A 15,482-nucleotide genomic window follows, 5' to 3' on the forward strand; every position below is an offset into this window, starting at 1 on the left:
TTTTTCGCATCCGACCTAGATATGGATCAAAAGGTCTCCTGTCGGCATGCTCCGCCTTTGTAATCCTTTGTATATATATATATGTTACAGTAAGAACACGTATCTAGGGATTACGCGTAATCCCTGAATGTTTATTCAGTGAATACGCGTAATCCCCGTTTCACTAACCGTTTATTAAGTGAATACGCCGTAATCCCGTTTCACTAACCTAACCTAACCTAACCTAACCTAGGTTAGTTTAGGTTAGGTTAGGTTAGGTTCAGTTAGGTTCGGTTAGGTCAGGTTAGGTTTGGTTAGGTTAGGTTAGTGAAACGGGGATTACGCGTATTCACTGAATAAACATTCAGGGATTACGCGTAATCCCTAGGTACGTGTTCTTACTGTAACATATATATGTGTGTGTGTGTGTGTGTGTGTGTGTGTGTGTGTGTATGTGTGTGTGTGTGTGTGTGTGTGTGTATTACTGCTCCCAGTACAGGTTGTTGTAGGGAATTGAATTCTATCTAGATATATTAGACATTTATTGCAAAACAGAGTACAAGTACATCACGGAGCCAAGGAAACGAATTACAACTACAACAAAGGATTACAAAGGAAAATTGTCTTAGTAAGAGACCTTTTGGTCCATGCCTGAAGCGGCTGGAGGAGAGAGAGGGGCAGTGGGGCAAGGAGGGATGATGGGGTCCGTGAAGACACACGGCGAAGAGGAGGAGCCTCATTGATAGTGTAGTGTCTGCCGCCATGAGCGAGAATTCTGCGTCCCGGTGAAGTATCCGGTCGCCTTTTGTCTCAAGAAAACTTTGCGGGAGGGAGAGAGAAGGAGGGGGAAGGGAGAGGAGGAGGAGGAGGAGAGGGAGGAGAAGAGGAGGGTAATAAGGAGGGGAGGAAGGGAGGAGAGGAGGAGGTATAGGAGGTGGAAAGGGAAGAGGGGAGGAGGGGGAGGGAGAAAAGAAGGGGGAGGGAGATGAGGAAGGGAGGGGATGAGGAGAGAGAGAAGGAGGAAACGGGAGGAGAGAAGAAGGAGGAGATGAGGGAGAAGGGAGAAAAGAGAGATAAGAGAAAGGAGAGTGAAGAAGAGAAGGAGCAGAGGGAGAAGGATGAAAGGGGGAGGAGGGGGAGGCGAGGAAGGAGGGGGAGGAGGGTAAGAGGGGAAATAGGAAGAGGACTGCGAAGAAGGGGAGGAGGAGTAACGAGAGTAGTGGGAATTGATGGAGAAGGGAGAGGAGGAAGGGGTGGGAGGAGGGGTGGGAGGAGGGGCGGGAGGAAGGAGGGGAGGGAGGAGGGAGCCGAAGAGGAAGGTGGAGGGGGGAGGGGGAGGGGGGGGAGGAAGGAGGAGAGGATGGGAAGGAGGAGGGAGGGGAGGATGGGTAGGAGGAGGGAGGGGAGGATGGGTGGGAGGAGGGAGGGGAGAAGGGAGGGCGAATAAGTAGGTGGAGGGAAGGAGGAAGGAGGGGAGGATGGGTAGGAGGAGGGAGGAAGGAAGGAAGGGAGGAGGGATAGGAGGAGGGAGGGAGGAAGAGGGGAGGAGGGAGGGAGGAAGGAGGGAAGAGGAGGGGGAGGAAGGGGTGGGAAGGAGGAAGGTGGGGAGGAAGAGGTGGGAAGGAAGAAGGTGGGGAGGAGGGGTGGGAAGAAGGGGGAGGAGGGAAGGGAGGAGCAAGGGGAGGAGGGAGGAGGAGGTGGGAAGAAGGGAGGGGGAGGGGAGGATGGGAGGAACGAGGGGAGGATAGGTGGAAGGAGGATAGGAGGAGGTGAGGGAAGGGAGGAAGGGGAGGAGGGAGGAAAGGAGGAAGGAGGGGTAGGAGGAAGAACGGAGGAGGCGTAAGAGGAGGGAGGGGAGGAGGGGTGGGAGGAAGGAGAGGAGGAGGAGGGGTGGAAGAGGAGTCCCCCCCCCCTCCCAATGATGATTGGATTTCAAGTTTAAAAGAAAGAAAAATCTTCCCAGCGGAGAAGGAAAACAAGAAAATAGATCATCATCATGGGGGGGGGGGGGAGACGTTGGGCGCACGTGAACACACAGACAGACAAACAGAGGGACAGAGACAAATAAATAGACAGGCACGTTGACTAACGTGATTCTAATATCTGAATTATTAATAACAAGAAGCTAAATAATTTGAAAGAAAACAAAGAAATATGCAGAAGTGAATTTGGTCAATAATAGACAGACTGTATACATTAAATGACAGATTAGCGAGACCGACACCGACGATAACTGACAGAAGTGAAAAAACTTGTAATAACCGAAGGAAAACAAAACAAAAAAGTAATAATAAAAGAGTTTAATAATTCACATACACCTATTAATTAAGACTGGAGGCGATGGGTTGACAAAAATAAATAAATAAAAATAGAATAAGTAAAATAAAATAATCTTCTGTCTAGAAGGAGAGGCAAACTAGATTAGCATTTGTAACTAAGGCGAGCATCATCATATAGAAAAAAAAATCAAATAGACAAGAAAATGAGATAGATCGACATACAAAACAAAGTCGCACATAAAAAGTTAAATCTTGAGATTGCTATTCTCGGTTTGCACTGGCACGTTTGATAATGAAACAATTTAACCCACTCAATCATGAGCAACCACTGATGTAATGGTGCACTTCAGAGAGGCAGCTGCTGCGACTCTCTCAAGGTGTCGGTAGCCCCCCGCCCTTCCCAGACGCCCTGGGTCTGGAGAGATACGAAGTGTCTGCCACCTGTAACGATTACATGCTGGGTGCTCTTGGAAGACCCTGTCCCCAAGATTACACAATATTATTGGGAATAGGGGCAGAGGAGATTGGGGGAGGAAGGGGAGGCGATGCTGAGTTCTGGACTACAACAGTTATACCCCGAAAACTAAACACAACAACAACAATATCGATGCAGATTTAAAGTCCATTGTTTAATATTTAATATATTATGTACAGTAAAACACATGTATACATATACATATATATATATATATATATATATATATATATATATATATATATATATATATATATGTATGTATTACTACGTTTATGTTACAAAATGTACACAATATATCCAGACTCGAGGAAGACCTTTACTCTAGGACGACCAAGATCATTCGATCTGGAGTCCCAAAGACTCAGGAAAGGGCAGACTCTACATAAGGCGTTCGTGATTTGAAGTCCTTGGGCCCTAAGAGGTCCAAAGATGGGCTTCAGGGAGGTTCGTGTGGGTCATACGAATATCTAATATTTTTTCTTATTTTTCTTTTCTTTTTTTTCCAAACCGGTCATCTGTTTGTATGCTTTTCTTTATATCTATTTTCCTAGTGATAGAGTAAATAGATTTCATCAGATTCAGAGGGGTCCGTGACTCAAAAAACAATAAATAAATAAACAAATAAATGAAATCAAGAATCACTGTCCTGAGAAGAGACGCTAATTGTGGTCCCACAGGATCCCGATGCAGTAGACACGAACTTGAAAACGCCTCTTCAGAGGAGACAGAACCTCGAAGGGATCTTTTAGAAGGACCTCAAAGAACCAGCAACTGGGGAGACATGACCTTGAATACGCCTCTTCAGAGGAGACAGAACCTCGAAGGGATCTCCTCGGTGGACTTCAAAGAACCAGAAGCTAGGGAGACGCAACCTTGAAGACGCCCCTTCAGAGGAAACAGAACCTCGAAGAGGTCTCTTCGGTGGACTTTAAAGAACAAGAAGCTGGTGAGACGCGATCTTGAACAAGCCTCTTCAGAAGAGAGAACTTCGAGGGCACCCGTTCGACGGACCTCAAAGAAGCGGATGCTGGTAAACAGTGATGTTGAGGTAATTTGTGAGGAGGCTCCAGAGCTTGAGGGACTTCCCCTGTGAAGTTCCGTCCTCCAGGCCCATAATGAGAAGCATCCGCCCCGTGAACATCTTCTGCGTGATTTGACGGTTGCGTAGGACAAAGGAATCTGTCGGGAGAGCCAGGAACGTCACGTTGAGAGGTTTGGCCAGGATCCCTGTGAAGTAAGCGTCTTCCATCACGAAGGGCTTCTTCCTATTGGCAGCGGCGTACAGTTTCGGCACCAGCTGGGTTTTGATGACGTAAGCCGGACCCGCGCAATAGGGCGGGTACATCTTACCCGGGTACTCCTTCTCCGAGATGATCCACTTGGTGTTCTTGCAGGTCCCGGTGCGACAGACCTCCGGGTGGGTGTTCATCCGGCACACAAAGTCGGCCCTCTGGAAGGTGAGGAAGTAGGACAAGGCGAAGGGGTTGACAAAGATGTCCGCATCGCTCTTCAAGAACCATTTAGCCGAGGAACAATAGGTGTGCGTCCAGTGCAGCGAAGTCATCGTCTTCCTCGTCAGGTTGTAGTATGAGTCCACGAAGTCGGCCTGAATGATGTCATGAAAGAGGTGGTGCTCGAGGAGGACGTGCTCCTTCAGGAAGGGCGACTCGAACGTCCCCAGCAGGAAGACTGTCTTCATCCGGGTGACGGTGAAATACTTCTGGTTCCCCCAGAGGCGTCTGAGGAAGGAAAGGAGGTCAATGCGGACACTGGCATTTGACCCAACCCTTTCTACATCAAGTGTATGTATATAGATAGATACATATATATATATATATATATATATATATATATATATATATACATATATATAACATATGTATATATACAAATATATATATATACATATATATATACATATGTATATATATATATATATGTATACATATATACATATTGACTATATTATGACAAATAAGATTGAAGGTGAAAAGAAGTTGACGAGGAGAAATGGGGGAATTTTACGCCTTAACGTTTCGACCCGCAGGGTCTTGATCACAAAGCTACCAACTCAACCGTAACCGGATATTTTATACACGGACGGGTCATCTTATGGGACGCTTCGGAGAGCTTGCTATTTTATCTGCGTATTCTTTTATTATTAATAAGCTTGTGGCTTTTGCTAAACATATAAATCCTTCTCTATGGTTAATGTTGTTATTAGTGTTGATATATGCTGCCTCAATTGTCTTCCTTAGTTTCTTGGATGATCCTTTATTTAATACGGTTGTGTTGTTCCAATCTGGAAGGTGACCATGTTTATCCACATGTATTACTATGGAGTTAGATGTCCTATGGGCTTTTACGTCATTTTTATGTTCATTTATCCTTTTATTAAGTCCGCGGGTCGAAACGTTAAGGCGTGAAATTCTCCCATTACTCCTCGTCTACTTCTTTCACCTTCAATCTTATATATATATATATATATATATATATATATATATATATATATATATATATATATTATACATATGTATATATATATTATATATACATATATAATATGTATATATGTATTATATATAATATATATATATATATATATTATATTATATATCTTGGACAAAATGTAATAGCACATTTATAAAAATAATCAAGAAGAACCCACATATAACTTCCATATTTCAGCTAATAGCTATAGCCTTCTTCATGAAAGTACAGGTTACAAGAAATGATTGGGACATAAATACAATTGAGATGTAAGTGGAGGAGGAACACGTATAGCTAGGCAAAAGTCATTCCGTCAAGCAGAGCGGAGTCAGAAGGGAAGGGATATGTGGGTAGAGGTGTGAAGTCAGAAGGGATACGGGGTCAGGAGTGGTAGGGGAGCGGTGTCAGGAGGGTGAAGACTTTTAACCAAATGTCTCACAGCTAGTCGTGAGATTATGTCCGGGGATCATTGACCTTTGGAGATGTTCACGTTCGGACACGCTTCTATTAAGACATATGCCCAGGAAAATTCTGCTGTGTTCCAACATGTCAACACCAAAAATCATAGTCTTGACTGGAACAAGGCCAAAATATTGTACAAGTCCAACTGCAGCTTCAGGAAAAAAAATTATGAATCCGCCTTAATAGAAGAATGTTCGAACTCGAACATCTCCCCACCATTCTGACTCCACCCTGCGTGACGGAATGTCTTGTGTCTAGCTATACCTGTTCCTCCTCCACTTACATCTCAATTGTATTTATGTCCCTATCATTTCTTGTAACCTGTACTTTCCTGAAGAGGGCTATAGCTATTAGCCGAAATATAGAAGTTATACTTTCTTCTAAGTTTCCTTTTATTCTGACTGTGGGTTCTTTGTGATTATATATATATACATACACATATATATATATATATATATATATATATGTGTGTGTGTGTGTGTGTGTGTGTGTGTGTGTGTGTGTGTGTGTGTGTGTGTGTGTGTGTGTGTGTGTGTGTGTGTGTGTGTGTGTGTGCATATACACATTTTAGTTTATGGACCAAATTATCGTATACAACATAATACATTATACAACTATCTTATAGTATGGTCTATAATACAAGTCAACCTACAAACTATAATGTACATCGGTTCTTGAAGACAGAAACCCTTTATAAGTCACAGTATATCGTACATATACTATACATGCACCTTCCTCACAGATACTGTTATGTGCATACAGTAAAAGAAAGAAATGGTTCCTTGGAATACCTGTAACTATCTGACTACTGATCTAGCTTTAAATTATAATAAAATCGGACAGCTCACACATCGACGCAACCAGTCGCATGAAACGGATGCCTACACTCTGTGGAAGCAATATTCCCTGTACTTCAGGGACATGAACATATAATTTCACTTTCCTTGTTCTTTCAGAAATACTGGGAATACTGCTTTCACAGTGTAGGCATCAGTTGCCATCGGTTTCAAGCAGCTGTTTACTTTGGTGTGTGAGCTGCCTTAGTTCAACATATCTATTAACCACGCATACAGTGTACAGTAAACAAATACACGTGAATACGAAAGGTGAAGGATGAAGGACTCTGAAGAGACCAGGAAAGACGAAGCAGAATTGAACAAAATAACAAACAGAAAGAAGATGGTAGTAGCAGTAGTAATAGTAGTAGTAGTAGTAGTAGTAGTAGTAGTAGTAGTAGTAGTAGTAGTAGTAGTAGTAGTAGTAGTAGTAGTAGTAGTAGTAGTGGTGGTGGTAGTAGTAGTAATAATGATAAAAATAATAATAATAATAATAATAATAATAATAGTAGTAGTAGTAGTAATAGTAATAATAATAATATATATATATATATATATATATAATATATATATATATATATATATATATATGTGTGTGTGTGTGTATATACATATATATATATATACGTATATATATATACATATATATACGTATATATATACGTATATATATATATACATATACATATGTATAGACTAGCCAAATTACCCGCGCGTTGCTGCGGGCAAATGATGATCATTTCAATTTTGATAGAATTTGTGGAGAAAAGTTACACGTATCAATATAACTCAATGGAAAAGGTAACAAAAATAAAATGGTAAGAAAGTAAAAATAAATAAATTTGAGGTGGGAGACGCCCTTTGGAAGTAAAATATATTTATCCAAGTAGCCTGGGTTATGGTGAATATATATGGTTGGGGGGGGGGGAGTTCGTGAACAAACAGACAGACAGACTGAGGTTACTATTTTATTATAGTAGATACAAATGAAAGATAGCTATCCAAGTACCTTGGGTTATAAGGTTTCAGAATATACAGTATAGGGGTCTATCTGCAAAAACCTAGGAGTTCGTGAATAATCCCTAACCTAACCATACACCACCTAACTTTAACCCTTAACCCTAACCAAAATATATTTTTAATGAAATATAGTTATCCAAGTACTTAGAGTGATAGGGTATCAGAATATATATGGTTATGGGGTATCTCCAAAACCCTAGGAGTTCGTGAACAGACAGACAGACAAAAGATAGTTATCCAAGTACCTTGGGTTATAAGGTTTCAGAATATATATGGTTATTGGGGTCTATCTGCAAAAACCTAGGAGTTCGTGAATAATCCCTAACCTAACCATACCTCACCTAACTTTAACCCTTAACCCTATTTTTTTTTTTTTTTTTTTTAATGAAATATAGTTATCCAAGTACCTGGAGTGATAGGGTATCAGAATATATATGGTTATGGGGGTCTATCTCCAAAACCCTAGGAGTTCGTGAACAAACAAACAAACAGACAGACAAATGAAAGATAGTTATCCAAGTACCTTGGGTTATAAGGTTTCAGAATATATATGGTTATATGGATATACCTGCAAAAACCTAGGAGTTCGTGAATAATCCCTAACCTAACCATACCCCACCTAACTTTTGGAAATGAAGTATAGTTATCCAAGTACCTGGAGTGATAGGGTATCAGAATATATATGGTTAAGGGGGTCTATCTCCAAAACCCTAGGAGTTCCTGTACAAACAGACAGACAGACAGAGGCTACTACTTTATTATAATAGATATATATACGCATGTATACATATGTATACATATATATACACATATATACATATATATATATATATATATATAATTCATCAGAAGAACCATGCTACTAAAAAATCATGAGAAAATAAATAAATAAATTATCAAATAAATAAATATAGAAAGTGAGAAGCCTGCGCCAGGAGGCACTGAATAGCTGCAGCCGAAGACGTCACCTTTGTCTTATTATGCGGTCTGCAGCCTGTTGGGACAAGTAAACACAGTCACTACATAAAATCAGAGAAGAGTGAGTGTGGGACTCGAACCCACAACTAATCAAGTGCAAAAGTAGCATCCTTCCGATTACGCCACCAGAACATAAATAAATATACAAATAAATAAATAAATATATAAATAAATAAATAAACAAATAAGAAAAATGAGGATGAGGTAACTTTTCGCCACTCAGGAGTGTAAACTAAGCCATTGCTAAGTTCCCCTTACATGGATTTTCCTTTTTCAAAAACATTATATATATATATATATATATATATATATATTTACATATATATATTTATATATAATATATATATATATATTTACATATATATTTATATATAATATATATATATATACTGTATATATATATATATATATATATATATATATATATATATATATATATATATATCAACCGCAATTCACATTAATTCTCAGCCATCAACGCCGAGGAACTCGAGGAGAAATCCATGGAGAAATTGATACATGGTACAGCTAAGGACTCAAACCTCCGCCAGGACGTATCTCTCTTGATAGCGCAGTCAGCCAAGTCACTCTCACTTGTTACGTGCTGGCGGAGGTTCGAGTCCTTCGCTGTACCACGTATCAATTTCTGCATGTCTGCCTCCTCGAGTTCATCGACGTTGATGGTTTCGAATTAAAGTGAATTGTGGTTGATAAATGTAAATCTACTCACTTGGACCCATTCAGCGTTGTACACACACACACACACACACACACACACACACACACACACACACTATATATCTATATATATATATATATATATATATGTATATATATATATGTATATATATATGTATATGTATATATATATATATATATATATATATATGTATATATACACACATATATATAAATATATATATATATGTATATATATATATAAACAACTCCCACTCTCACCGGCACCCCACAACCACCCGATATGTAAACAGCCACTGACTAAAGTTTACCCACCTCCACTCACCGGCACACTCCAAACCCCTACCATTCCTCTCCCACCTCCATAACCTAACTCCTAACTACCCTCCATATCCAATACAGTTCACTCCCGAACAGAACACAAAGCAGGACACACATATCAACGCAAAACATGAAAGCCCCTCAAACAAGCACATGTGAGCACAAACACACACACTCAAAGGAAAATCAAAATCCACCCTAAACAGTCTTCAGAGACCCATCCAATCAGTACTATTCCCCCCCAAAAAAAACCACAGCGTGATGGGTAGGGGTGTGCAGGTGTGTACCTACACACCTGCACACACCTACCCATTGTGCCAAGTGTGACTCCCACAGTCCGGTTATTAGAAGACCAGTCAGTCGTTCCTAGGAGGTGTTAAAAAGAAAGAATAAAATAACACTCCAATATAAAAACACAACTCATTAGTAGCCCAACACACTTTATATCTCTCACTTCTTTCCTCACTTCAAACTTTCTTCTCCCCCCCCCCATCGCCCAATGGGTATATCCTCCTTACTCACCCCCAATTATATATGTATATATATATATATATATATATATATATATATATATATATATATATATATATATATACATATATGTATGTATGCATGTACTCGTATGCATGTATGCATATATATGTACTATATGTGTGAAAACATAACATTTCTTTTCTCTGAGATATTTCTCCTAACATTGCCATTAGTTCCTATACATCTTTCCATGTGAAAAAACCAGAAACAAATGTGCATTCATTATATTTTAGGTAAATATGTTACGAACTTGTGATGGCAAGTGTCACTCGTCATTTACAAAATGTCAAAAAAAAATAAAAAATAAAAAATAGAGTCTATGAGTAAAATTGAACTTGAAACAATGAATAAATAATAATAAAATAACAGAATAATAATGAATACAAATAATAGTAAAAAGCAATAATAAACAAAAAGATATATATATAAATAACCAAGTTAAAATACTACAAATATGTTGCCATACGTATGTCACTCGTTTCTGATATGGCAGGAAATCTGTGACTCGGTCAGCCCCCCCACCCACCGCCAAAAATGATATAAAAATAGAGAATATGTATGTGAATAGAAATAAAAGGAAGAGAAACATAAACCCTATAAAAAGAATCATACAATATATACATATATATATATATATATATATAATATATACAGTATATAGATATATATATGTATATATATATGTATATATATATATATATATATATATATATATATATATATATATATATATATATATATATTATATATATATATACATATCCCTTTCTTTTTTCACACATACTCAAGAGTCCGGTCTGGGCGTCCCCGGAACTCACCTGATGAGGTTCCGGGTATCGATGTCGGCCGGATCGATGGGGACGATGTTGATGATGTCGAGGCCGCCCTTGCAAGTGTCCGGTTCGTTGAGTAAATACCTGAAGAAGGGAAGACCACTTGAAGACTTTGTTGTGTCTGGCACCAAGCCAATTATCATTCGTATTTTATTATTTATTTACCTATTGGCTTTGGACCGCTCTTCGAAATATATAGGGTTGATGAAAGAATATTAGGATGGTTTGGACACATGGAAAGAATGAGTGAAGAAAGACTAGTAAAAGAGGTATGGAAGGCAGATGTGGAGGGAGTGAACATGAGGGGACGTCCTAGGATGAGGTGGATGGATGGGGTGAAGGGGGCTTTGGGGAAGAGGGGAATGTCTGTTGAGGAAGGAAGGGAGAGGACGGAAGACAGAGGTGAGTGGAGAATGGTTGTATATGGATGATGTTGTGACTGCATGAGGAGTAAATGTGTGAGTAAATTTTGACGCAGCCCGAAGGGATTTCTCCCCGTCCTCGCCTTATATGCAAAGGGGGACGGAGAGGGGGGATCGCCGATTAAATGAAGCGGCCTTGCTGTGGATGTACTGTGTCTTGCGACACTGCTTCTGACCCAGGGCGGTGGGCAGGGTGCAGGGATGACCCGTCATCCAGGAGGTGCTCAGATGAGAGGAAGGGTGGGAGGGGTGTGGAGTGTATTTAGGGATGAAATGGGTGGGAGTGTTTTTATGCCTTTCCCTTTTTGGCTACCTCCTGGAAGGGGAAAAGCCTTGGTATATGTATGTATGTATGTATATATATATATTATATATATATATTATATATATATATATATATATTATACATATATATATATGTATATACATATATATTATATATATATTATATACATGTATATACATATATTATATATATATATTATATGTTTATATATATTATATATATATGTGTGTGTGTGTGTGTGTGTGTGTGTGTATGTGTGTGTGTGTGTGTGTGTGTGTGTGTGTGTGTGTATGTGTGTGTGTATGTGTGTGTAATAATAATAATAACAGCAATGGTAATGATAATAAGTCAAATACATAGTATTCAGCAGAAAACCTCCTTCCTGTCCAGCGGTTTAAGATTTAATCTAAATTAGGAGTTCTTAACCTGGGGTACATTTACCCATATACATATATATATATACTGTATATATATATATATATATATATATATATATATATAAACACACACACACACACACACACATATATGGTATTTTTTTAGTTTCGACCATGGGCGCAATATAGCAATAGAAAATTAATTATTTTGTAAATTAAATTGTATCAACGTAATATGCAATTTTGTGGACGGAAGTGAAAATAAGAAATACCTTGCTCCAAGCAAATATGCTAATGAACGAAGTCGGTAGCATAGGATCGGGACGCCATCTTGTCGTCTGTCAATTGACGGCCTCGGTACTTCCGACAGTACCTCGCCAGGTACATTTTCTTGAAGGAATGTTATGGAGCGGAGATACATGCATTCCTTCAAGCTGCAAGAACTTTGTATACCCCGCAAGCTGAGAGAGTGGTTGAAAAGCCCGCCAACGTCTCTCACGACGACGACAACGAGGACGAGCCGGATGACATTTAATTTGCAGGTAATGATTTATTAAACACAGGTTAGGTTAGGTTAGTTTAGGTTAGACGAATTTATCATCCTTTCATTTCTTCGACGTCGGCATCTATCATAACAAACATGGCGTACCATTCGTCCGACACGACTTCGTTACTTACGAAATCTGTTTTAGCACCTTTTTTGTTTTTCATTTCCGCTCACAAAAATTCATATTGCGTTGATACATTATAATTTACAAAATTATTGATTAATTTTTTATTACTATATTGCGCCCATGGTCGAAACTAAAAATTTACTATGTATATATATATATATATGTATATATATATATATATATATATATATATATATTTATATATATGTATATATATATATATATATATATATATATATATATATATATATATATATATATATATATATATATATATATATATATATGTAACTGAAGGCGGAGAAAATATACGAGGTATAATGGAAGAACTTTACTGCCTTAACGTTTCGACCCTTAGGGTCTTGATCACAAAGCAAACTTTGGGATCAAGACCCTAAGGGTCGAAACGTTAAGGCAGTAATATTCTTCCATTATTCCTCGTATACTTTCTCCGGCTTCAGTTACATTTGTCATAGTTTAAATCAATATATATATATATATGTATATATATATATATATATATATATATATATATTGCAGTAATTCACAAGGCACACGTGAAAATAATATGCAGAAAAAAACACTGGGAAATAAGAAGCTTAGTCCGAACGTTTTCGTCTATTTAAGACATTATCAAGGAATACACAGATACAGAGACATAGGTGGATATATACATAAAGTAGAAGACAAGCTAGGAACATGGGAAGGACACACAAGATGCTTCATAATCAGGTAGGACGTTTGGTCACATGACGTTACGTCACATGACATTACGTCACCCCGGCCTAGTAACACTTGGAGAATTTTTTACAATTTTATCAATAATAAAATCATCAAGTTTAAATAATCCTAAACTTAAACTAATATTATGGACAAAGGTTTGCTTAATGTGACTGGATTCGATTATGTTTCTTCCTAATAAAGATCTACAAGAAATTATTACATTAGAATTAATTTCTTGTAGATCTTTATTAGAAAGAAACATTATCGAATCCAGTCACATTAAGCAAACCTTTGACCATAATATCATTTTAAGTTTAGGATTATTTAAATTTGATGATTTTATTATTGATAAAATTGTAAAAAATTCTCCAAATGTTACTAGGCCGGGGTGACGCAATGTCATGTGACGTAACGTCATGTGACCAAACGTCCTACCTGATTATGAAGCATCTTGTGTGTCCTTCCCATGTTCCTAGCTTGTCTTCTACTTTATGTATATATCCACCTATGTCTCTGTATCTGTGTATTCCTTGATAATGTCTTAAATAGACGAAAACGTTCGGATTAAGTTTCTTATTTCCCAGTGGTTTTTTCTGCATATATATATATATATATATATATATATATATATATATATATATATATATATATATATATGTATATATATATATATATATTATATATATATATATATATACAGTATATACATACATACATACATACATACATACATACACTGAGTTAAACACCACAGCATTGTCACAATTATTTATCTTCTTCCTAATATTTTCAATTCTCCTCACTATAGTTCTGACTTTGGGAGGGTGATCGAAAACCAACTGACCAAAGTTATTCATTATCATAACAAATTCGACGTTTTGACTTCAAGGAATCATTCTCAAAACAATTACATTTATCACAACACAATTACACAGAACACAGAACAACATTTTCATGGATTGAACAAGGCGACGTCTTTCCATATACATAGAAAGGCTTACAATGGTTTGTGGCTTGATGACCTGACGCTAGCAGATCGCCTTAGGGGAGGGGGAGGGGGAAAGGGAGGGGAGGGTGAGATGGAGGGGTAGGAGTAGGGGGTGTCGGGGCAGTAGGCGATGCGAGAGGGGTGGACATAATCCCACCATTGGTGGGATTATTTCTCACATGTCTTGATGAGCTATTGAACAAGGGAATGGCCGTAACCATATTAGATTGTATATTAATGCTAGGAGCCCATTCCCTGATATACATAGCCTCTAGCATCCTTAATTCTCTAACATCATTACATTGTGTAACTACTTCAGTGTTGTTAACAATGGTTGCTCTATCAAGGAAAGATTGATGCTCATGCTGAAAAAGATGCGCTCTACAAATGTGCATACATTGGGTTTACGACTTGTAGTCTCAGCCGTCGCCTAACGCTCCACCTCCAACAGGGAGCGATTAAAATAATTTTCAGCACAAGCATCAATGTTCACGTTATCAGCTAGAATTTAAAGAAAATATTAATCTCCTCTAGTCTAGTCCCCCTTGAGTGTCCGCAAATGTTCAAACCGAATACCATTTTCGTAACAACTTCAAGTTACCAAAACGAGATCTGGGTAGATTTTTAGGAGTGCACACCTACGCGATATATCAATACGTTATTGGCGGAAATCAATTACAGGAAAAATGCTAAAAGCGATACATAAACAAATGTAGCCGCTTCGGCTGCTCGAGACGCCATCTTTGTTTTGGTAGATGCGGAGGTCGAAGAAATTAAAGTATGATAAATTCGTCTATTCTAAACTAACCTACTTAACCCACCTACCTACCTAACCTAACCTGCAATTAGTAATGCGATACCTGTAATTCTAGAGATCATCAGGGTCGTCGCCGTCTTCGACCTTCGAGTATATCAAAACAAAAATGGCGTTTAAAGGAGTCGCTGCGGCTTCGTTCGTTTGTATATAGCTTTTAGCAACTTTTTTTTATTGATTCCCGCCAAGAAAAACGTATACTACGTTGATGTATTATAATTTACATAATCAATACTTAATTTTCTAATGCAATATCGCATAGGCGTGCACTTCTTTTCATTTTCCTGTG

At 38.2% G+C, this 15,482-nt stretch overlaps 1 protein-coding gene across 1 annotated transcript in view; it reads right to left on the reverse strand.

Annotated features, from left to right (window-relative positions):
- Positions 1-3,748: 3,748 nt before the first annotated feature.
- LOC143027928 (beta-1,3-galactosyltransferase 1-like) overlaps positions 3,749-15,482 on the reverse strand; it is a 30,652-nt gene continuing 18,918 nt past the window's right edge. The window contains exons 4-5 of the mRNA XM_076189575.1: positions 10,895-10,993; positions 3,749-4,475 (exon numbers count right to left, since the gene is read on the reverse strand). Coding sequence (XP_076045690.1) covers positions 3,749-4,475; positions 10,895-10,993 — 826 coding nt within the window. The remainder of the gene's footprint in view (positions 4,476-10,894; positions 10,994-15,482) is intronic.

This window comes from Oratosquilla oratoria, chromosome 9 (genome assembly GCF_046742065.1).
Source record: "Oratosquilla oratoria isolate Oo_2021 chromosome 9, ASM4674206v1, whole genome shotgun sequence".
In the NCBI taxonomy this organism is placed as follows: domain Eukaryota; kingdom Metazoa; phylum Arthropoda; class Malacostraca; order Stomatopoda; family Squillidae; genus Oratosquilla; species Oratosquilla oratoria.